This window comes from Miniopterus natalensis, chromosome 9 (genome assembly GCF_054644295.1).
Source record: "Miniopterus natalensis isolate mMinNat1 chromosome 9, mMinNat1.hap1, whole genome shotgun sequence".
NCBI classification, from domain to species: Eukaryota; Metazoa; Chordata; class Mammalia; order Chiroptera; family Miniopteridae; genus Miniopterus; species Miniopterus natalensis.
This window is the reverse complement of record NC_142089.1, coordinates 14,177,712-14,201,767: the sequence shown is the minus strand read 5'-3', so window position 1 is coordinate 14,201,767 and position 24,056 is coordinate 14,177,712. Positions and strand designations below refer to the sequence as shown.

Genomic DNA, 24,056 nt, shown 5'->3' with positions numbered 1-24,056 from the left:
AAGTCCATAGAAGACTGAAGGAATTTGAGGCCAGAAAGCAGGAGGCGGAACCCCATGCACGGCCCCTTCCTGGGGCTCCTGTGAGCTGCTGGAGGGCGGCGGAGAGGGGACGGTGGTGGTGGTGGTGTCAGCTCTGCCCACATGGAGGTTGATGCCAAAGCGCGGCACTGCCCTAGGTAGGGGATGGAGACAAGCCGGGCGCTCCAGACTCTAACCCGAGCGCGCAGGCAAGGCACCCGAGCTGCCTCACTGGCGGGGATGGGTCGGGGGCCCCAACCAGTCCTAAAGAGGGCCACTGCCCAAGCTGCGGGGGCGCAGACCCCCCTCCAGGGCCCCTCCGCCAGCCTGAGCGGGACGCGGCCGGCCGACCGCAGGCGGCTGCAGCCGGAGGCGGAAACCTATTTCAAACGAGCGTTCCCGAGTCTCCAGCCCCAGGTGAGACACAGCCCTGGCCTCGGGAGCCACATTCCCGCTCTCCCGAGATCCAGAGCGAATTCCAGCAACTGAGATCCGAGAATTTCTCCGCGGGACGCTGCCGGCCCCCCGCGGGGAGAGCGCGCTCAGCCGTCGCCCAGTCCTAACTCTGTAGAGGCGGTTAGGCTTCTGTCGCAAGCCAGGTGGGCTCCCCGGGCCCCAGGGACGCGGGGATGGGTGCTCGGGGCAGCTCCTGGGCATCCTTTGCAGCCGGCCACCCCATCCCCCTTCCCCGGGGGCTTTTGCACACGACGCGCCGCAGGCCGCTTCACACGGGGTGGCGAGGGCCGAATAAAGCGCTCGGCGCGCGGACCAGGAGCTGAGCGGCGCGGCGGCGGCAGGACGGTCCCCACGCGGCCGCAGCACTGCCCGGGCTGAAGCGGCGGCGCGGCCGCGAGAGGCGCGGGGGGGCGCAGGGGTGCGCAAGGGGGGCGCAGGGGGGGCGCAGGGGGGCGCGGGCGGACGCACAGCCCGCGCAGGTGAGTGCGCCCGCGAGGCGGCGGGCGCGCGGCTTCCAGGTCTCGCCGCGGGGAGTCCGCGCGCGGCTTCCAGACCCAGCGCGGGCCGTGCCGGCCGCATGAAGGCCACGGATAAGCAGCATCTGCTGAACGCCAGGCCCGGAGCCCGGTAAGGCGAGAGCGTGGGGAGGGTGGGAATTTGAGCGCCTCCGGGCGCACCTCCTCGTTTGCTGTCCTAGGTTGGTTTGGGCGGCGGCTGGAGCTGGGACCACACGGGGGGAGGGGGGAGGTGCGAGAGAGGGGAGGTCCGGCCCGGCTCGGGGGCCAGCCCACCTTAGCTGCTGAGCCCAGATCCTGCCCGCTGCCGGCTGCCCCGGAGCGCGATGCCTAGAGCCCCGCCCACGGCCGGGTACTTTGCCCCCGGGCAGCGTTGCCCAGGGAGGCCCCGTGTCCCCTGGTGCGCGAGATGGGGGTTCACCGATCTGCCAGGGCTTGAGCTCCGTCTGTCCTCCGCGCTCGGCTGGGCCGGTTCCGCCCCTTGGCCGGTTCCCAAGGTCTTCCCCTCCTCCAGGCCCTGGGAGGGATAAAGGAGAAGTGAACATCCGAGACCAGGGCCCCGAGACTCCAGGAGACTGGTCACTCCCCAGCACCCACCTGCGAACATGGGCTTCTGGTCACTCCTTGGGGACTGTCGAGCTTGGAGTGTCCTTCCTTAGCTAGTCCCCTAGTTGTACACATGGGAATGCCAAGGCCCCTGGAACAGACAGGACTGGAGTCAGCCCTCCTTGTCCCCATCTCAGAGCTGAGTCTACTTTTTTTTTTTTTTAACTTTATTGTTGATGAGTCTACTCTTTCCCTTCCTCTCTGGCCAGGTCTTACATGGGATCTCTGCGGCAGGATGGGGCTGGCTGGATTTCTATGTCCTCACCTGACTCGGCCTTGCCATCCATTGAGCTGGCTGTGGAGAGCAATCACTACTGTCACTCCCAGAAGGGTCCTGGCAGTCACTGTGACCCCAAGAAGGAGCGGGCCCGTCGCCAGCTTTATATGGCTTCTTTCATCTGCCTGGTGTTCATGATTGGGGAAGTCATTGGTAAGGACTTTTGTGCTAAGTAAATGATATTGGCACATGGATAGCCTGGATGATCCAAAAGGCTTTTCTCCTGAATGTTCCAGCAATATTAATACAGTTGGCATTTGAACAGTGGGGTGGGAGTGGGGAGTTAGGGGTGCTGACCTATACAGTTGAAATTCCACTAGTAACTTTTGATTCCCTAAAAACTTAGCTATAAGTCTCCCCTGTCTCATTGATGGATTCAACCAACTACGGACGAAAAACCGTGTTTGGAGATGTGAAAGTACTGTTTTCCATGGGGATGACTGAGTTAGCAGATGAGAAATCCACAGATATGAAGGGCTAATTGTATTTATTGAAAAAAATTCACGTATGAGTGGACCCATGCAGTTCAAACCCTTGTTGTTCAAGCGTCATAGTAATTCTTTTTAAGTTTTTTTATTTGAAAATTTCATTTTTCAATTACCATTGACATACAATATTATATTAGTTTCAGGTTAGACATTTATATATCTTACAAAGTGATCACCCTGGTAAGTCTAGTACCCATCTGACACTATACATAGTTATTATGATATTATTATTATTTATTTGTTATTATTGATATCAGAGAGAGGGAGGGAGAGAGATAGAAACATCAATGATGAGAGTCATTGATCAGCTACCTCCTGCATTCCCTTTACTGGGGATAGAGCCAGCAACCAAGGCATGTGCCAGGACCTGAATTGAACCATGAGCACCTGGTTTATAGGTTGACCCTCAACCACTAAGCCACACTAGCTGGGCTATTATGTTATTATTGACTATATTCCCTATACTTTGTTAACTCTTTTTTTGTCTGTTAAGTATTACATACACCTATCTCATGCAATCCTCAAAACACCTTGTGCTGTCATATGAGTGCTGTTAGTTCTCCTGATTTTACAGATTTTGAAACTGAGGTACACTTAGGTCATGTAATTTGCCCAAGATCATACACAACTAGTAGGTAAGGGAAGGTCTGAATCCCTGGAAGGAAAGAGCATTTACTGAATGCTTACTGCGCTTTCCAGGCCCTATTTGAACTTGATTTTCACATTCACCCTCTAAGACTTAGAGTCTAAGTAGATGTTGTTAGTCCCGTTTCACAGATGGTAGGAGTTGAGGCTCAGAGAAAGTACTTGACTGTGGTTACAGAGTGAATGGGTGAAGAGGTCCTGGCCCAGTGTCTTTCTCCAGGGCCCATGATTTCCCTGCTCCACACATAGTCTGGGAAGTTGGCTCCTTGGGGAGCTGATGAAGACTCTCCATTGTCATCCCTGTCCCTACAGGTGGGTACCTAGCGCACAGCTTGGCGATCATGACCGATGCAGCCCATCTACTCACTGACTTTGCCAGCATGCTCATCAGCCTCTTCTCTCTCTGGATGTCCTCCCGGCCAGCCACCAAGACCATGAACTTCGGCTGGCAGAGAGCTGGTGAGGGCCCTGGTCTGGATGGGGGTAGGACCGGAAGATTCAAGACATGGGTTCTTAGGTGGCTGTAATGGGTGGATCCCCCAAGTGAGGCCAGGAGGGCAACTTTCCTGGGGGAAGGTAATGTCAAACTTGGCTTCTGTCCTCTGGGAGCTCCCAGTCTGGGGGGAAGGACAGTTTACCTTCCTATGAAATGCAGTGGGCAAGCTTCAAGAACAAATGACTAACATTAACTGCACATGACTCCATGGATCAACTCCGGGGGGTGGGAAAGGTCAGCAAAGCCTTCTGGAAGATACAGACTTTAAACCCTCTTTAGTTCATCTCTGGGCTGCATTGTCATTTTTCTCTTGGTGGGAGATGGCCCAGCCTTCTCCTCCTCAGGAGCCTCAGTTTGCCAGCTGAGCAATAGGTATATATTTTAAAAAGTCATCTTCATTACATGTAAAACAAAAAGGCTTGACCCAAATGACTTAAGTTCCTTCTAGCTCTGACATGGTCAGGTGTTTGAGTGGTGGGGTAAGGTGCAGCCATACTTTCAGACCCAGGCCCTGACTTGGGGTGAGGGTGGGGACACCCAGAGGGAGGAGGTCTCCTCAGCCTTAGGGCTCCATGCTAAGATTGGTGTTGGGGTCGGTTCCTCCTCAGAGATCCTGGGAGCCCTGCTCTCTGTGCTGTCCATCTGGGTCGTGACTGGGGTACTGGTGTACCTGGCGGCGGAGCGGCTGATCTCTGGGGACTATGAGATTGAGGGGACGACCATGCTGATAACGGCGGGCTGTGCTGTGGCTGTGAACATCATGTGAGTGAGTCCTCGCTCCTCTCATTTCTCACGTGCATACCTATGTGCCTTCTGGTGGAAACAGGGCAGCCGAACTCCAGCACAGGCTATAGGCACAGAATTTCCCTAACGTCTGAGCTCAGGCACCTGGAACGCCTGGGTTCTGCCTTAGGCCTGGGCCAAGTTCGTCAGGAACTGTAAATCTGGGGCAGTGTCAACTCCATGCCCCCAACCCATACATGTTGCTGAATAGCCTGGGAGGCTTCATACCTGAAGTGGGGAGGGGTTAGTCTAGTTCTTGCAGGAGCAGGTGTCCCTAGGGGAAGAATCCAAGTTCTTTTTCAAGCTGATATGACTGAAATTGGTCTCAGTGAGAGGCAGGCTGTAGAGAGTATCTGTCTTATTTGGGTTCTCTCCCTCGTTTAGTGGCCTAGGGCAAGCCACTTCCCTAAGACTCAGCTTCCCCATGTGTGACACGGTGGGGGCAACTGATGACCTCCATGGTGTCCTCCTGCTCTGAGATTTGGCACTGTGGCATCTTTGTGCCCAGATTCAGCCTGGCATTGGGGTTGAGTCCTTTCTCCTATAGCACTCTAAACCAAGGCCTCGTGGGTCTGGGTCAGGCTCCTCATATAGCCAAAGGGATAGCGCAGTCTGGGGGTTTGGGATTTTGCCCCCCAGGGAGGCCAGCCCTAACGGGTGGCCTCTACCTGGCTGATTTGAAGCCTGTATCTGCTACCTCAGTGAGCCCTTTGGCTTTGTCTCCATTCCCGTAGAATGGGGTTGACTCTTCACCAGTCTGGCCACGGGCACAGCCATGACACCAGCCAGCAGCAGGAGAACCCCAGTGTCCGAGCTGCCTTTATCCATGTGATAGGGGACTTGCTGCAGAGCTTGGGCATCCTGGTGGCGGCCTATATTTTATACTTCAAGGTCAGAGCTGGGGACAATGGGAAGGGGGTGGGGCCTGGGGAGGGGGAGGGTATAGATCATCTTGGTGCTGCTCTCTGCACAGGACCCTTCCCAGATTCTAGCTCCACTCCCAGGTCTTGGCAAAAGGGTGGGGAAAGGGAAGGAACATTTATTCAACTTCTGATCCTCACAACCCTAAAGGGTAGGTAGTGGTGTTTTCTGCAGCTCAGAAAGGTTCCATGACTTGCGTGGCGTCACACCACTGGTAAGTTATGAAGCCAGATTCAAACCCAGCACTGTGTGCTGCTGAAGCCTGGGCATTGCTTGTCACATAGAGGCAGTGGGTATATTGGAAAGAGCCAGGCCTTGGCTCCAGCCCTTGCTAGCTATGATGTAGAGTGGGTCCCTTGCTCTAACAGAGCCTCAATTTCCCTACCTGTAAAATGGGGGTGATGGACTAGATGGTGTCTAAGATTCCGCTTAGATCCGTCCATGTCTCAGCCCCTTGGCAAGGAGGGGTGGGAAGGGACTATGCCTTATCCTGAACTGTGGTCTGTCGGGCCTGTCCTTCTGGAAGGCAAGGCCTGGTAAGGCTCATGCCCACCCGCAGAGAGAGCCCCTCTTCCCTACACAGTGCTGGCAGGGAAGGGAGAAGGGAAGCTGAGGTGTTGGTGCTGAACCTTAGCTCTGCCTTCTCTCTTTTCTGCAGCCAGAGTACAAGTACATAGACCCCACCTGCACCTTCCTCTTCTCCATCCTGGTCTTGGGAACAACCTTGACCATCCTGAGAGACGTGATCCTGGTGCTAATGGAAGGTAACCAGGCTTCGGGCTTCCTTTTTGCTCTTGGTTTTCGGGTTCTAGTGGAAGTTCCAGGGTGGGGGTTGGATCTTGGCACATTGGTGGGGAGCCAGGGTCTGGAGCCTGGCATAGCCTGGGGCCCTAGGCCAGTCTTGGCATAGAGCTGGGCCCTCAGGTGTGGCCATTCCTGGAAATGTCCTCTGGACTATGCCTTCCCTTCCCCGTAGGCTCAAGGGTGCCTCGTCCCTGCTGAGATGCGTGCTCCTTGCCTAGTCAGGTGTTTTCTGGGTTGGGTCTGTAGCACCTGACACTCTAGCCCTTCCCCATACACTTCCTCAATCTCAATTTGCCTTTCCTCAGGTAGAGAGGGGTGAGGATCATGCTTCCCATTGCACAGGGGGACAGACTGAGGCTCGGAAAAGGCAGTCAGTGTTGGACAAGGTTGCTGAATCTGTGAACCAGTTCAGGCCTTCTTTTCCGAGGTCCCTGCCTCAGGAGGATGTGGCTGGGCTTCAACGGGTGCTAGGTAGTGGCAGATGGTCTGCCCTGAGCTACCACACTATTCATCTGGCTTTCTTGTGCTCCAGGTCTTGGGTCATGGGTCTGTGTGGGGAGGGTCAATCTGGATCCTGGTTTGGGGTCAGCAGGAGTGTCCAGCTGCAGGTCAGAGCCTTTTCTCCAAGAATATGACTGACCCAGATCAAAGTGATGATGATGATGCCCGACGTGGGTGTGACAATCTCCAGGTTCCCTTCTTTCCACTAAAAAAGAAAAACCAACCCCTTTTTATTGAGTACCTACTATGGGTGAGGCACTGTTCTAGGTACCGGTGAGGATAGGGTAGTAAACGAAATAGACTGTCGTCTCATGGAGTTTCCGTTTTAGAGGGTGAGACAGACCAGAAACAAACAATTTCAGACAGTGTTAAGAGGAAAATACAACAGGGTGATAGGACGGAGATCATTTAGGAAGAGGGGGCAACAGCTGGCCAAGGAGCTCTTCTGAGATGCCATTGGAGGAGCAGGAACCAGCGTGGGTGGAGGGGAGCAGTTCCACTCAGCCCCATCCCTGCTGTCGCCAGCGACCCCCAAAGGTGTGGACTTCACGGCTGTTCAGGATCTGCTGCTGTCAGTGGAGGGGGTGGAAGCCTTGCATAGCCTGCATATCTGGGCGCTGACTGTGGCCCAGCCGGTGCTGTCTGTCCACATCGCCATCGGTGAGTGGTGGGGACGCTCAGGGTGAGGTGAGGGAGGCAGCCAGAGAGGCCTGGGGCATCCCTAACAGGTCCAGGCGACTCCAGATGCTTGCAGTGCCCAGGCTTTGAACCTGGCCCCGTGCTGAGTGCTTTGCATACATTATTTCATTTGATCATCCCAAGCCCATTTATAGATGAAATTGAGGCTAGGGGAGTGGTGGGGTGAGTCACCCAGACTTTTACAACTAAGTGGCAAAGGAAAGCCTTAAAGCCAGTGCTTTTCCTGTTCTTCCAGGATTGTGCCAGGTGTGGGAGCTGGGGGGTTGCCTGGTGCAGGAGTGGAATCTGGGCTTTCTTGATGTTTAAGATCACCTCTCCTGATCTGCTGTGGGTAGAGCATGAGAGTTGGGCTTCTGATTGTTTCTGAGGGCCCAAGAGTAAACATTTTTCTGGTGCCTCCCCTGATGTGTCTTCTTGGCCCCCAGCTCAGAACACAGATGCCCAGGCTGTGCTGAAGGCAGCCAGTGCCCGCCTACAGGGGAGGTTCCACTTCCACACCATGACCATCCAGATTGAGGACTACTCTGAGGACATGAAGGACTGTCAGGCATGCCAGGGCCCCTCGGACTGACTGCCTGGCCAGATGCCAACTGGGGCATGGACAGGACCTGCAGACAGCAGGGCCCAGTGTCCCCCAGACCCAGCCAGAACTGCTTTACCCTGGCTGTGTTATAAGCCAGATCCCTTTCCTGACCTTAGCTCCATGAGCAGTGTGGAGGAGCCTTGCCCACTCCAGGAATGGGGCTCTTCCCCTGCCTCCCCCATCTGACTATAGCCAGTCCCAGGATGGGGACTTGGCAGGTGTAAAGCTAGTTTGATCCCACTCCTCCCGCTCCTGGGTCAGTTCCCGGCAGGGCTGGGTTTGGGCCTAATGTTCAGCCAGTGCTATCTTAGCACCAACCTCAGGGAAAGGCAGTGAGGCACAGTGAGGGATGCCGGAGGGGAGCCTGGCCCTAGTGTCCCCTGCCTACCTCCCTCACTTCCCATTTTCTTTGCCTTATGAATCTGTAAAGAAGCCTGGGAACAGAGCCCCCTCCCTTTGCCTCTAACATGATCTGATTTAAGGAGGCCATGGGGGCTAGTAAGCCAGACAAGTGGACTAGAGAAACTGAGACAGGTGGTTAACCAGCCAAGCAGTTTACAACGAGCCATCTAGTAAATAACAAAATCTGATCTTCCCTAACCAAGGACACTTAAGAGTAAATGGTTTACACTTCTCCCCAACCAGAGGGTAAATAAAATCACCCAACTCAGGAGATAACAGATATCCAATTAATGCCATTTGTGCCAACCACACCCAAGGAGGGATGAAGTCAGGGGAATCTCATTTTGGTGTATCAGCGTAAAGCTGATGAATATTTTATTGAGATCCTCCTCTAAACTCCCAGCCTTTAAAATCCTTAAGGACCCAGCCCGGTGCTCTCCCTCTAGGGAGCATACCTGCGCCTGTCCCTTCCCCCTCTTCTTCCCCCCAGGCACATTACCTCTGCTTTTCTCTCCTAAACCCCAAGGGCCCTTCTGTAACTTTCTAAATAAACTTTCTCTTATAATTTGAGTTCTTAGCTCTTAAATCTTTGCCAAACTCAAGAACTGAGGTACAATTTCACTGCCAACACACTGGTAACATAAGGACCCTGCACTCTCCTACGTGTCCCCCTGAGATGGGGAGCTGGGGGCACCTGAGGCCCATCTCTGTGGTAGTCACATCAGCTCTCAGCCAAATGTTTCCCTTTCCTGGAGGGAGGAGACTTACTACTAAGTAAGGACCTGGCTGGTTTCCTCTTATTCCCTGAGCTCAGGAAGCTGTGCCAACAGATACCCAGGCCACAGTTGGGAGCAGAAGGGGAGCAGGAATGTCATCCTGGGTCCTACCCTAACCGCCACACAGTTCCTGAGTCAATTCTCAGCCTGATAGTGTCCTGGGGAACTCAACCTGAAATCAGATCTGACTGGGTCAGCTCTGTTGCCCCATGGCCTGACCGGCTCTGAACTTGGGGATGGAGGAGAGGGCCTATATACAATTGGGACAGGAAACATTGGCTTCCTGGAGTGTGTGAAGGTTCCTGAGCTAGGGGGTGGCTTGTGTTTATAAGATGAAGGGGGAGACCGGTCCCTAGTCTCACAGAGGAGGCAGCATGCCCAACATCAGGTAGCCCTGGTCTGGTGTCCTTCTGCCATAACAAGCAAGTGCCCTTACGCAAGTCAGCCTGGCTGTGCCTCTGATTTTCATCTGAGAGTAACACCCAACTCACAGGGTTATTGTGAAGACTGGAGCCAGAGTCTGCGAAGCACCTGGTCAGTGAAGACTGGTTACTTTCATATTTATTCTGGAAAGATGGCCGTGGTCCACCCCAATCTCCCAATCTCTGGGGAATCAACAATCCCTTCCTCCTCAGCCATGGCAGGCCCCAGGAACCTGGATCCTGAGCTTTGCTGCATGGCAAGTTCTTACACCCCTCTCCAGACAGTCACTGCAATGCTCCATTTTTACAGATGAGAAAACTCAAACAGGTTGAGTCATTTGCCTTAAGTCACACAGCAAGTGTGAGGCAGGTCTGGGGTTTCTGCCTCTTTCCCCTGGGCCTCCCCCTACAGCAGGGGCTGGGGACCCGCTCTGGGCTGCATGTTGTTACAGTGTGAGTCCTTGAGCCTTGGAGTGCCCTCCCTATGGGCAAGGCTATGCCAAGGCCGTTCAGTGTTCTGGGTGCCACAGCTGTGACTGGGGAAGGGAGAGGTGCCTCTTTCCCCTGGCTAGGCCTGGCACTCAGAGCCCTCTGCCCTGAAGGCTGCCTGGGCTGCAGCTGTGTGCTTTCTCACCCACTCTCAACTGTTCTTGATCCTGGGCCAGGCTGCCTCTCGTAGACTTTAACTCCCAGTTCCCCCTCCACCTCAAGAATCTAGCAGCCCCATGCCTCCCAAGGGCTTCTCAGCACCCCCAGCTGTGACTGGCCCCAGGGAGGACCTGAGTCATCCAGGGGCCAGAGGTCAAGCTGGAGAATGGGGATGGGAAGCCTTGGAGAGGCCTTGGGGGACAGCATGTTCTGGCCAACGAGCTAGTCACGGGAGTTTCCAAAGCGGGGAGGCCATCAAAGCAGAAAAACACCTGACACCCTGGACCTGGGCTGGACCCACTACCCCCACCCTTCTAGAGCCGCCCCCCTCCCAGGTTCCTGCCGGCACACAGCTGCTGTAGGGGTATTTATAGCCTGAGCTTGAGGGGGCAAGGACCGCCCTTTATTTCGGAAGTGATAATTTCAGCTCCAGGTGGATGAACCCGGGAGAACCCAGAGTCCCCTCTCGCACTGCACTCTCACCTACAGGCAATCCAGCTTCTGCTCCCACCCAGCCCACCTGGAAATGGCCCTGCTTAGTGCTCAGTGTGTAGGCTAAAGGGTGAGGCTATGGTTTCAGCTATTCCCCTACTCCCCAAGTTTCCATACTTCAGGCTGCGCATTACCAAGCCCTGCCCTTGCTCTCCAGCCCGGAGGTGCTGAGAACTACACTCCCTTTCCCGGAGGAGAGAGCGCGGGGCGGCGCTGACCTCTAGTGGTCGAGGCTGGTAACGCAGGGCTGCGACCGGGCCGGGCCGGGCCGGGCCGGGCCGAGCCGAGCCGAACGGAGCCGAGGGTCCCGGACCCCTGGGGCCCACCGCCCGCCTTCTCATCCCTGCCCTCCCCTCCCCATTCTGCTCCGCCCAGTCGGGAAAGAAGCCCGGAAACTGGCTTCCCGGTGCCTCTTTGCTCCATCGCTGGGACGCGAGGACTGCGCCTGGCAACCCAGGCGTCTGCGGGTAGCTGCCTTCCCGCCGGACAGGGAACCCCGGAGACGGGGACGGAGTCCCGTTTTCCCACTCGGCACATCCTGTCCACACTCCCGCTACCGTCCTCAAAGGGCCAGGCACGCAGTTGATGTGTCTTCCATTTCTCTGTTCGTCAAATATTCGTAGCGCACCTGCAAGGCCAGAGAGGAGGACACGACCCTGCCCTCCCGGGGTTCCCAGGCCAGGCTGGGGCCTGACGGTGACGCGATGAGGCGGCATGAGCAGCGCCGGGACTGCGGGAAACGCCGGGCTGCGAAAGCGCAGAGAAGACCAAACCGACCCGGAGAGGGAGGGGGGTCAGGCAAGTCCCCGCGGGAGGCGAGGATTTGAAAGACAAGTAGAAGCCAGGTCGGCAGAGGCGTCGGCTGAGGCAGACGTACGGAGACCCGGCAGCGCAGCGCACCCGGGAGCACCCCGGCGGGGGGCTGGAGGGCGGGGCGAGGTCCCGCCCCCTCCGGGCGCCACGGCTATGATTGGCCAATCGGGATCCGACGCGTTGGCCAGCCGGGCACCAGGATTGGCTCCCTAGGTGTCTCTAGGGAGGGAACACGTGAGCCGAGCCTCCCGCTCGCAGTAGGTGCAGCGCCCCGGGCAGTAAGGAAGGGGGTCTCCGTGGGTCGTTTTAGGGTTTCTCCAGGCTGCGGTACTTCTTGCGCAGCATGGACACCGGGTCCTTGAAGAGCACTGGGTCCAGACGGAGGCACGAGGACACCAGGGGCATGTGGCCGAACCCTGCCGCCGCGCGGTCGATGCAGTCTGGGTCGGCGGGCCCGAGCCCCCCGGGCACCTAAGACGGGGGGGGGGGGGGGGGGGAGAAACCCGTCCGAGTGTTCTGTCCTCCCGAACCCAGCCTCTCTCCCGCCCCCTGCAGCAGAAAGAATTCAGGTTGGCCCGAGCGGGAACCCTCCGTCCCTCCCCCTCCCAGTGCCCACCAGTCCCCGCCATGCTCACCTGTGGTGATCTGGCTTCCTGGTGCCGCTTCCCGTAGGGCACCTTGATGGGGGGCAGCTTGGTGACTTCTGCTACCAGGAAGTTCATTAGGACGTCCACACAGGTGGGTGCGTCATCTGCCAGGCTCCTCAGAGCCTTGGGCAGGGAGTGGGTGAAGAGGGTGTGGTAATACCTGGGCGAGGGGGGAAGATGGGGAGGCTGCAGCCGAGCTCACCCCCCCATCCCAGGCCCCATCTTCCCAGTCCTGACCTCACCCTCCCTTTGACCCCCGCTCTCCAAGCCTTTGCAAAAACCCTGCTCCTCTCCCTGAGCCCTGGCCACTTCAGAGCGCTCCTGACCGCTCTCCATTGCTGATGCCGCTCCAGGAGAGCCTTGCTTCACAGAGCCCTCCTGCCACACAACCGGGGCCCCAGCAGACTTTAGGGGTATTCTTCATTCTACTGAGGATTCCCTGCAAGAGCTTCCATATTTGGTTTAAACATGTTTAAGGGACCCCTCTAAAGAGGCCCTCCAGAATTCAGTCCCTGCCCCAAGACTGGGGTGCTTGTGCAGTCCCCAGTTCACACACACATTTATTTTTTTGATTTATTAAAATTTCTTTTATCATTTGATTATCACACCAGCCCTGTGAGGTGAATACATTTTACAGATGAGGAAGCTGGCCCTCAAGAGATGTGAGGAGACTTGCCCATCACATAGCTGGGACATGGCAGATCTGGGCCTTGAACCTGGATCTCTGGGCTCTAGGCTGACTGCTGTGTTCACTCCCATGCCACCCTGCTCCTGGTTTAAAGAGGGGGTCTCTGGCCATCTAATCCTGGTGCCAGGGCTACCACCTGTACCTATGGTAGAAGGCGGCTGAGGTGAGAACCATGGAGAACTCGTTGACCCTCTCAGTAGTGTAGCCCCAGCCACCCTGGGCCTCATCCCAGAAGTGGCTCCAGGTCAGAAAGCCCACCATCCGCTCCGGGAAGCTCTGCCACACCACAAAAGCAAAGTCCACCTGCGGAGATACGTGAGGTGTGAGGAAGGAACATCAGAGGTATGGAGGCAAAGCCAGCCTGGCTGAGGGGGCAATGCTTAGGGGAACTTTTCCAGCTGGGAGCTGAAAAGAATATTTTTGAAAGAGTCTGGAAAGCTGCTATTAGATTTCTAAGGAGAAGGCTGAGGGACTTGCTGGGATGGCTTCAAAGGCAAAAGACTGGACCTCTTGACATCTGGCCCTCCCAGCTCAGGGAATCCAAGGGACTTCCAGGGCCTTCTGGCTCAGTCCCCACCCACTCTGGGCTCCTCTTGGGCCCAGTCCTCACCTCACTTGTGGAAAGGCTGCTGTGGGCATCAAGGCTGAGGATGGCATCGGTGTTGATGGCACTGTATGGGAAGAAGCGGTCGCTGACCTGCAGAGGGAGGGAGGTGAGGGCAACTAAGCATGGGAACCTCCCCAGGCTCCCACAGTGAATATCTGAGTATCTTCTAAGCAGGAGTCCTGCAGGCATGGTGTAGGGAAGGGCAGTGAAAACAGCAAGCCTGCCCAGAACTTGGATCTGAGGAGCTCCTTTTACCTCTCTGGAATTCAACTTCCCCTTTGATAAAATGGGGCAGTTGGCGTCTAGGGGCCCTTTCAGTTTTGACATCTTAGGATTCCTTCCTTGCCTCATTGGATGCTCACCTCAACCCTGGAAGGGGTTATCAAACATCCTTCTTTGAAAGAATCAGATCCAGAGATGAGGGGACTTGCCCAGAACCACATAGCAAGCAGGTGGCTCATACCATCCTGGGTTCGCAGAACCTCTGGCCCATTTGCTGCCATCTGTCCATGTTTCCTCAGGATCCTAGATTTCTCCTCTATCCCTTATCTGAAACATTCAAGGTACTCCCAACTCATGAAACCCCAGTTCTCTGGAAGCACAATTAACAAGGGCCAGGGATGGAAGAGAATCTATTAGGCCTATAGCCGAAACCTCCTGTCTGATATCTTCAGGCCCAACATGAAGTCTAGCTTTGGCTCAGGCCCAAGTAAATGCCCTCCCCAGTTCCCAGCTTTCCAGGGCTGAGCCCACCCCTTCCACACCCCTCCCCATCCCTTACCTTTCTGTGCCCCTCGATGACTATCAAGGGCACTGCTGTCTCAGGCCACCTGGGTGGGGGTGGCTTGTCATTGCTCCAGAGAACCAAAATCTAGGAGGAGAGGGGGTGTTACTGAAGTCTGGGGCAGAAAGATCCCAGGAGCCATCTTTCTCAGGGTGGAAGAAATATGAGTGAGCAGCTGTATATGTGAGTTTGGGAGAAGAGCTTAGTTGGAGCCAAGATCCTTTCATTACTGCCCTGTTCTTGCCTCTGGGCTTCTGCAGGGCAGGAAGGTGACTTGAAGGTAGTTAGAACTCAAGAGAGTTCCAGTGGTGGACCCCTAGCCTGGGCCCTGACCCCACATCTCATCCCCATCTTCTCTCAAAGATTTTCACTCTCCTCCTCCTGCTCCATTATCATTCCCAGCCCAGCTCGATGTCCTGTGTGTTGCCATTCCATCTGTGCCCTGGCTGAGCTCACTGCATCCCCCTCTGCAAGTACTCTCAAGAGTCTACCTGGCTTCTCTGGAAGTGACATTTGACAGTATGTGTCCCAGGAAATGCTAAGTAAATCTGAATCCAGGGCAGAACCCTCTCCTGCCTTTTCTCGGCATTCTCAGCATCAAACCCAGGACCTGGTGCTCAGAAAGTGACTGCTGGGTAAGTAAATGAGTGAACACAGGTATGTTTATTTCTCCAGCCTCCCCAGGAGGCCCTCCTTTTTAGATGGAGTCATCAATTTCCATGGGGAGGCAGAAAGGGGTGAGGGGAAAGTACAAGAAACTTAGGACTTAAAGAAGGCAGCAAGAGCCCTTGAAAGTCCTCCCCCTGCCTCCCCTCCCCCAAAATGGATGGTCATCTTTGGGGTGTAGGTATCTTCAAGAGCCCTGCCCTGTCCTTTGCCCCCACCCTGGATCCCAGAACCCCAGCTGGCAAGGAAGCAGACCTGGACACAGTGCTGGGAACCTGCTACCGCCTGGATGAGCTTCAGGGGGGGCTGGCCTCGGGCCCCCACCCAGATCAGGGCGCTGAACCTGCCTGCAGAGCGAGAGCCTGGGGGAATGAGACACAGGCTATTAGGATGGGAGGGGACAGAATCCCCGGGAGAGTGACCTGGGTTGGGGACCCTGGGAGCCAGGAGAGATGTTGGGGACTTGGGGAGGGCCTTGGTGAGGCTCTATGGTTGAGACTGAAAGGAACTTGGGGAGAGTTGATGAGGGGACTTCAGGTTGTCTCATCCCCAGGACATACCGTGCTGTAGATAATAGAAGGGGAAGTCCAAGGGATTTGTGGAAAACGTGGGCAGGGCCAGGAGCGCCCCTGGGGGGCTGTTCCACAACAACGAGGGGTGAGCAGACACTCCAACGATCCGGTCCTGAATAATCTGCAAAATGAGAGGGGGCTCTGGGTGGCAGCGGGCAGGGTCTGAGGGGTGGCAGCTGCATCACCCTGGGGAGAGAGGGGTTCAGATGCAGAAGTCCGGAGTAAGGCGTACTCAGTGATGGTGTCCAGAGCTGGCAGATGTTGGCGAGCTTGCTGCCTTCCTTTCCTTCCTTACCCATGACAGACATCACTAACAGCTCATGACATTCTTTCCAGACCCAGAACCCCTCCCAGCACAGCACCCGGGCAGCCAGTACCATCAACTGGAGTTGGTACAAACTTTGGAATCTCTTTGCCACAGCTGTCTCTCTACAGATGGGGAAACTGAGGCCAACATTGGGGAACTTATCCAAGAGCTCCAGTCTCAGATTCATCCCAGAAGCATCTTTAAGGGGGAAGCCTAGACAAGGCAGAGGAGGTGTCTAGAAAAGGGCAAGGCAGGAGTCAAGCACCAGGGCCCCTACCAGGCGAGTCCTCCTTACCTCTAGAGTGGTATGAATGACCTTCTCCACTGAGGAGAAGTAGGCGTCCCACAGAAACTGGGTCTGCTGACGCAGGGCAAGGACCCGTGTGGGGGGCATCTCCTGGAGGGCAGCCAGGACCTGGGCCACAGAGGGAGAAAAGGAGAAGGCATGGGGCCTTGTCAGGCCTTGACTGACCCTGGGGTGGGGACAACCTGGGGTTGGAGGTCTGGGAACCAGAAGCCCTCTCTCCATGGTTCTCCAGAGTTAGCAGCAGCCACCCTTGGCCAAGTCCCGGGCAGCATAGCCTCAAGAGTTCAAGGGTCACAGAGAGCTGAGTTTAAATGCCATTTAGTAATTGTGTGACTGTGGACAAGCTACTTAACTTCTCCAAGTCTATTTCCTTATCTATAAAACAGGGATAATTGTACCTGCCTCATAGGGTGGCTGTAAGGATTAAATTAGTACATACTAAGTGCTCAGCACATTGTAGAGGCTCAATGAATGGTACCTGTTGTTATTAATCCCCTATACCTTTCTCACTTCTCAGAGGATTCAAGGCTCACACATATGTTTTTCAGAGCCAGGCAAAATTAGTTTCATCAGATAGAAGTCACTGTGTCTTTTTCTTTGCCACCCAAAGCTGTATGGGGGCACTCCAGTTTTGAAGTGTGTGTGTGTATGCATATGTGTGGTCTTCCCTTAAACTGGGTATTTAAGGGGAACCCCATGGAGATCATCTGGTCTAACATCCCATTGTACAGATGGGGAAACTGAGGTTGAAAGAGGCTCAGGAGTCGGCTTTCTTCTGATCCTATGGAGTCCCAGAGGCATGGGGCTCGGGGACAAAATCATCAATATACTACATAGATGGGGGGATAGGAATGAGGACTGAGGCTAGGCTGGGATCCTGGGGTCCCTCCCGTGTCCTGGGTCCAGTCCCCACCCCATGGGCAGGGCCCTCAGCTACCTGAAGTGGGAGCCTCTTGTCAGCTACAATGGCCGCCTTGGTCCAATCGATAACCTCGGAGAAGGGCAGCTCCCAGCGAGGGCTGAGAAGCACAGGGATGCAGCCAGCCTGGGGGGCAGGGGTGTCACTGGGGAGCTCAGTCCCACCTTGCACACACTCACCCACCTCCCAGTTCCAAGTCAGCAGCTGCTGCTATTGGGGGCAAGGAGCAAGAGGAGAGGAAAGTGGGGTTGGGAGTGTGGGTGTTCTGCAGAGGGTGAGATAAACGTGGCCACAGGCACACCTGAGTCCCAGAGTAAAGGAGTAAGAGCAGCTTACCTCTCCTTCCCCTTGGAAGGGGCCCAGAGAACCCTGGCAGCTAGGAGTGTGGGCTAGGGGGATGAGGGATGCGCAAGTTGTGCAAGTTGGGGCTGTACCTGCAGGGCTTGGAGGAAGCGCAAGGCATCAGGACGGCGGCCGGGGATGAGGCAGAAGGTGGCATTGGGCAGCGTTGCCCCAGGGTGGGTCCTAAGGAGGCACAGGAGGGGTCCAGCACACCCGAGGCCTGAGACAGCTGTCCTTCCCCCCACTGGCTCCCTCTATGACACCCCAGCCCCCACACCAACACTTCACAATGTACAAATACACCATTGTGTTCTCATTTGTGCAAGCACAGCTACACACAGATACACGAGCGCCCGCCTCACACTCGCCCCTCACCCACGCCTAGACTGGAGCAGGAGCCCTGGGTTCTAGCTCCACCTCTGCCCTTGCTGTTCTTAGACACTTTTCTGCTCTTCTTTGGGCGGAGGTTTCCTCATTTGCAATTTGAGAGGGGGCAGGACCTGGCTTCCCAAGGCCCGGTCTGACTTGGACATGCATGTGTTTGCCCTCCCACCGCTCTGCCACACGCAGGCTCTCAGGCAGTCCTCACCTGAGTGGCCTCCATGCCCTGCCCACCCCCCTCCATTCTGAGAGCCCAGGCCCATGAAAGGCTCTTCTGTCATGAGGTGGGCTGGGCCCCTAGCCTGGAACCACACAGGAAGCTGCTGCCCAGAGGCCCCCTCACCCAGATGACAGGCCTCCTCTGTTCCTCCCACCTCCTCCCCACAGCTCCAGGGCCACACTCAAGCTGTGTGTGCCTGTGGGGTGGGGGCCGAGGGGCAGTCACTGCCCTCTCAGAGTCACTTCCCTGGGACTGCCCACCCAGAGGAGTAGTGCCCATCACCTAGCTGCTGGGGGTGGGGTGGGGAGGGGCGGCGGGCAGGCAGGATCCTGGACTCACAGGCCTGCTCAGAGCAGGACTGATGAATAGGGAGGGCCTAGAGGGTCCCAGGATCCTCCTCAGCTACAGCCTATCTGGTCCTGAGTCTGACCCTTCAAGCAGTCCTGGGAGTCCTTAGTCAGTCTCTGGACCAACCCTCACTGAACAGACGGGGATACTGAGTCTCAGACTCAGAGGAGCTCAGGGTCTCAGCAAGGGCTGGGCAGAGCTGGAACTAGAATCAAGATGTGCTTATCCCGGATCCTGGTTGTTTGAACCACCCAGAGCTGCTGTTAGGCATCTCCCTGCCTTCTTTCTTCAGTGCTCGGGTGTCCACTAGGCTTTGCCTGGAAGAAGCTACAAGTTAAACAACAAAACAGCCTGCACCTCACTAAAATGGGCAGCACCAAGGGACTGAAATCTGAGGTTAGGCTTCAGAGAACCCAGAAACGAAGAGCCTGCTGAATGAAGTACACCTCTCAGCCCTCTTCAGCCTCCGCTGGTCCCTCTCTTTGCAAGTCCTACCTCAGCCTAGAGCACCCCTCCCCTGCCTTGCAGCCCAAGGAATCCTACTTGATCTTAACATCACCTCCTCTAGGAAGCCTTCCTGATCTCTCTAGAAATGGCTCCCTCCTCTCTGCTTCCACAGCCCCTGTATGCACTGGAGTAATAATAAGCTAAACTAACTTTTGTTGAGCACATACTTTGTGTTTTATATTCATTACCTCAGTTCATTCTCACAGCAACTCTACGAGATAGAAGGTATGTGATGCTAGTATCCCAATTTACAGATGAAACTGAGGCCCGCAGAGGTCACGTAGTTCTGAAGTACAGGAGCCAGGCAGGCAGCTTGCATAGCATCTCTCCACTTAACAAGGTGTGTCCTAACCAGTGATCTATCTGTCTCTCCTACGAGACTGAGCTACATGAGGACAGGGCTGTGCCTCCCTCATCTCAGTATCTCCAGGGCCTAGCAGAGCACTTGGCAGAGTGGCACTCAGTGGGTGCTAAATTCATGAATTTTCAGTGTGCCATAGAGGCTAGACCCAGGACCAATGGACCCAATGTCTAAAAAGTCAGTTTCAGCACAAATTCTGGTAATGGAGCTGGTTGCGAGTAGCCAGTGGGTGGCCTTGGGAGGTGGTGAGTTCCCCATCAGTAGAGGTAAATAAGCAGAGACTGGATGAGCGGCAGTGTGGGGGTGTTATAGAAGGATCATCATGGTAACTGCCAATGAAGTCTTAGGGTTCTGTGACCATGAAAGGTGCTTGCCATGGACTCCGGGCCTCAGTGCCCAAGGCTGGAGTCAGTGTGGCTCTGCCTACTTTCATCTGCCCTAAGCACTTTAGCCTTTGTGGCCCCTCTGCCATAAAAATTTATAAAAATTGTATTTGATAACAGTGTTGATATAAAAATGAACATATTAATATTATATATGAAAATATTTTCTTCTACCTAAAAGTTCATTTTTTTCTCCTGATTTAAAAAAACACACACATTTTCACAGCCTCCTAAAAGTATCATGGGCCTTAGGCACTGTAGCCCCTGTGCCCAGTGGAGATGGACCAGGGACTTTAAAACCTGCACTGAACTTATGTAAATAAACAAACAAAAAGCGGGGAAAGTGTGTGTACCGGTTGCTTGTACACAGAGTACCTCAGAAAAGACACAAGGGAAATAGCAGCGGAGTTTCGTTCCCGGAAGGAAAGCTGGGTGGGAGGGAGTTTTTACTGTATACCCTTTTGTGCTTTTGGAATTTTGTACCATGTGAATGAATTCCCTATTCATAAAAATAAATAACAATTTCAAGGGGTGGAGGTTGTTCAACAAAGGTGGAAAAACATGGGCTTTGGAGCCAGAAGTGCAGGGTTTAGTCCCAACGCCAAGCGCCTGATCAGAAACAGGAGGGAGGCTGTGGCGAATCAAGGGCTTGTCACCAAGGGCCCTTGGCTGGCTCCCTCCACCTCTCCGAGCCTCAGTTTCCTGTTCCCAGAAATGAGAATGCTAATACCTCCCTTGAAGGGTGCATCAGAGGACTGGGCATGGCTTATGTAAGGTGGCTGGCAAGGCCCCTGGCCCAGAGCAAGCTTTCCCCAAACACTTGCTTCTCCCCCGCTCTTGCCAGCTGAGCGAATGTGGGACAGTGGCAGGGACAGTGAATCGCCTCTTTCTCTGGCCAGCAGTTGTTTATCCAGGCCGCCTTCCAGGGTCTGGCCCTGTGGCTGTAGGCCTCCTTCTGTTACACTGTCCCTAGACTGTCGGGCTCACTCAGGCAGCTCCTGGCACTTCAGGGAAACTGAGGCTCGAACTACCTCAGAGATTAGAGCTCCTGCTGCTTACAATGGGCTGAAGCCAAAGATAGAACTTCTTGATGTTCAGAGGACAATATTAGAGCCTGCTAGGTATCATACCTTGGAAATAAACTTATCAAAAAGGCTATTTAGAGGGTGGCCACACTGATTAGGAAACCTTGGCCAGTTCTGGCCAATTTTGGATCAATCAGTAAACATTTAGTGAGCACCTACCTACTGTGTGCAGCTCCCTAACTCAGTTTCTCAAAGAAGTTCAGGCTGCAATAGCTTTCAGATTCACCAATAACCAACTGCACTTAGTTCAGCTGAAGGAACTTTCTGTAAGCAAGAATAGCTAAGTGCCAAATCAGAAAGTGACGCGGGGCATGGTGAGTAGAGAATATTGTCACCAAAGGTGAGCTCTGAGCTTGAGGTACCCGGGGGATCCTGACTTTTCAGATAATTGCCGAGGATGCCAGCTAGGGGTGAGTCCTGGCAGAAAGGCTGTGGGAACTGATGGGGGAAATTCTGTTCTTACCCTTGGCTGAGGGGCTCCCGAGAGGAGGGAGAGGAATTCATTCCCACAAGTGCCCTTTGGCTGAGAGAAGCCCCAGAAGCCCCAAGCAGAGGTAAAAATGGAGCGTGGCCACATGAAGAATTCTTGGGAGGGAAGTAGAGCTCAGAACAGCCCGTGTCATTCCAGCAGAGAACAGGGAGGTGCCTGGGAGAGGGAGTAAGGGAAGGAAACCAGGGTGACAGACTCCAACTCAGGTCTGTCCTGGGAGATAGAGAGGGACCCCTCTGCTTCAGGGGCTCTGGAAACCTCAAAAGGATTTTCATTCTTGCCTGCTCAGCCAGCCTTTGGGTACTCTGGCCTCCTGGGGGTGCAGAGGGGTGGGGATGCTTAGGGGTTAATTGCTCTATCGCCTAAGGTATGTCACCCCAACTAGCCCAGGTAGAAAGAAGTTTCTAAGCAAGGTCTCCATGTCCCATGGGCCCTGCTGCCCCTTATATGTATTCAGGACTCTCACTGGCAGGAAGTTCCTTTGTAAGTCTAACCTAATTCATATTTGCTGTAACCAAAGGCTGTTTTCTTGAGACGTTAATCCCCAAAATTAGACATAAGAGCAGCTTCTATCTGCGACTAATCTCCATGGCTCTGAGGAATTTGACAGTGTTGATCATAAACCCTTCCTTAAAACTCAGAATTCTAATACTGAAGGCTTTGGAGACAGGTAATTCTGAATTAAAATACTAGCTGTGCTCTTTCTGGCTGGGTGGCCTCAAACAAATTACTTAACCTCTCTGAGCTTCAGTGGCAGGTACACAAACTTAATGATAGCAATTAGTATTATCTTATTATAATCATTATTTGTGAAAGTGCTTAGCACAGAGCATGCACTATAGAAGTGTATGTTAAATAAAATATTAAATTGAAATAAGAGAAAAAGAGTAAGAGTGAGTCATGTCTTATGTTTTTAAAGATCCCCAGGGAGAGCTCCAAAACCTGCCTTGGACACCTCTTGCAGCAAATCACCATCTTGATGGTGGTGTTCTCTGCTGTCTAACTTGACTCCCTCCTGCTGTAGCTGGTGGTCCCACCTCAATCCTGCCCTCTACCCTGGCCTCCAGCTCGCTCCCATTACAGACCCCTCCCATCCAGCCCCCGAGGGGAAAGGTCCACTTACTGCTCCGGTCCATGGTCTTGCTCACAGTGCCCATCCCAGAGGCAGGCTGAGGAGTTGGTAGCTGCCGTGCGCCACCCGCCCCTCTCCTCTGCCAGGGCTAGCAGGGCCACCCCAGGCTGGGGGCTGTGCTGCCGCAGCTGGCCAGGAACCCCACCTCGAAACGGGTGGGCTTCAGGGAGAAGCGGGAGGGCCACGTCAAAGCCAGGCCGGAAGGTGTCCACTGCGGGGCTGGCCTCGGCCACCATCGCCTGTCCCAGCTGGAAGGTCCAGGAGCAGGAGGCTGGGTGGAGCCGGAGGACCAGATGGTTCTTGCCCCCATTCCATTTTGGGGGCACCAGGCTGCACTTTCCAGCCAGGGCATCCAGGCTGAGGAGGTGGAGGCAGGCCTCGGTGGGGCTGACTGTATGGTAGCGGGATCCCTCAATGGAAGCCAAGATCTTGTGCTGAGTCTTAGAGATGGGTCCAGCCACTGGGTACACAAACACCTTGAAGCCACCACCCCTGCACTTCGAGGCATCAAAGCAAGCTCCCCAGTCGCAGCTGCCACCACTGGGGGCTTGAGGACGTTGAAGGGCATCTTCTGAGAGCTCCCCAGGTTGGGAGAAACTCTGCAGGAGCTCTGCATCCAGCCAGCGGGGCCAGCTTTGGCGGGCCCCTGCCCGAGGTCTGGTGGGCACTGCCAGGCGGAGAAGGGGAAAGATTCCCAGGAGGCTGAGGAGCCAAGAGGCCAGCAGTACCAGCCAGAGGGACTTCCTTCTCCACGACTGCATGTGGCCACCCACAGCCAGGGCTGGGGAAAGCAGGAGGAGCAGGGGCCTGAGGGTGGGCCGCTGGAGCTGGGATCAACCTAGTTCAGCGCCCTCATTGTACAGATGGGAAGACTGAGGCTCATCAAGAGCAGGCTGCCTGTGTAGGGTCAACCAGGCACAGGGAGGCCAGGTAGGACCCAACTTTCTGGCCTTGCGTTCCTGTGGTCAGGACTCTGCTTCATTGGCCTTTAGACAACCAAGCCAGCCTTTGCCCTCCCAGCAGGATACCCCGCTGCCCCCAGGCACTATTCAGCCTGATGCAACCGCTGTCCAGACTGCTAGGCTGTGTCCTTCTACCCTCCTGGCTAAACCCCCTGACCTGGCCCTCAATGGAAAGGACGGTCTGCCAGGCCATGGGGGACCTGTTGGGGCTCCCACAAGAGGCGGCTTGGCCAAGGTGCAGGGCTGGAAGGAGCAGGGGTGGTCTCCCCAATCCTCCCCCTGCCTGAACAGCCCCAGAGCAGCCCTGGCCACCCCTTGGCCACCCCTGTGCCCGCTGACAAGCACTCCTGGGCTTTGGGCCCTGTGGCTGAGCTAAAATTAGACCCTGCACCACATGTGGGCTATCAGGGTCAGCTGAGGTCAAGGCCTGGGTGCAGCTGGTGCGCCTGCCTGGGGGGTGAGGAGGGTTCCTGGTCCTGGTTCTCTCCCACCCTGTCACTGTCTCTGACACAGGCAACTTGGCCCCTCCTCCTCCAATCCCTAGAAGTTGGCCCTACACCCTCTGGCTTGGAGCTATCACGGTGCAGAGGCCAGGGACCCTGCCCCAAGACCCCGCCCCATGGCCCCCAATCCCTTCAGATGCGTCTTCTCCTTTCCCTCTCTCCAGGCAACATCTGGCTAGTCTAGATCTCTCTCCTAGTGGCAGCCTGGCTCCTCCCCTGCCAGCCCTGATTTGTTCTTGGCTGGGAGGCAGGGTCTCCACTTAACCCCTTCCAAACCAGTTTCCTTGATTGCTAATAATAACCTGCAGGGACCACACCTCAGTTTGCCACAAGCTATCACAGCCTCTGTCTCAGAATTCTCACATCAGCCCTTCAAGGCATGGAGTTTAAACCACCAGCAGCGTGGCTCGGTAGATTAGACAGCATGTTCGTCATCCCGGAGTTTTGCAAGCCCTTTTTTATACATCAAGTAGGGGGTGGAGGTAGATGTGAGCCTTCTG

At 55.2% G+C, this 24,056-nt stretch overlaps 2 protein-coding genes across 2 annotated transcripts; one reads left to right on the top strand and one right to left on the bottom strand.

Annotated features, from left to right (window-relative positions):
- Nucleotides 1-1,684: 1,684 nt before the first annotated feature.
- On the top strand, nucleotides 1,685-8,569 carry SLC30A2 (solute carrier family 30 member 2). Its single transcript, XM_016219091.2, has 7 exons — nucleotides 1,685-2,025; nucleotides 3,318-3,464; nucleotides 4,110-4,263; nucleotides 5,019-5,175; nucleotides 5,864-5,969; nucleotides 7,036-7,170; nucleotides 7,635-8,569. The coding sequence occupies exons 1-7, from the start codon at nucleotides 1,812-1,814 to the stop codon at nucleotides 7,778-7,780; spliced, it is 1,059 nt and encodes a 352-aa protein (XP_016074577.2). The 5' UTR covers nucleotides 1,685-1,811; the 3' UTR covers nucleotides 7,781-8,569.
- Nucleotides 8,570-11,651: 3,082 nt separating this feature from the next.
- On the bottom strand, nucleotides 11,652-23,123 carry EXTL1 (exostosin like glycosyltransferase 1). The gene is made up of 11 exons (XM_087820503.1): nucleotides 22,083-23,123; nucleotides 17,277-17,367; nucleotides 16,861-16,968; nucleotides 15,912-16,031; nucleotides 15,298-15,430; nucleotides 14,993-15,099; nucleotides 14,069-14,158; nucleotides 13,291-13,377; nucleotides 12,823-12,983; nucleotides 11,981-12,152; nucleotides 11,652-11,816 (listed from the first exon to the last, which is right to left on the bottom strand). Exons 1-11 carry the CDS (start codon nucleotides 22,850-22,852, stop codon nucleotides 11,652-11,654), a joined length of 2,004 nt encoding a protein of 667 aa, XP_087676629.1. The 5' UTR covers nucleotides 22,853-23,123.
- Nucleotides 23,124-24,056: the final 933 nt, after the last annotated feature.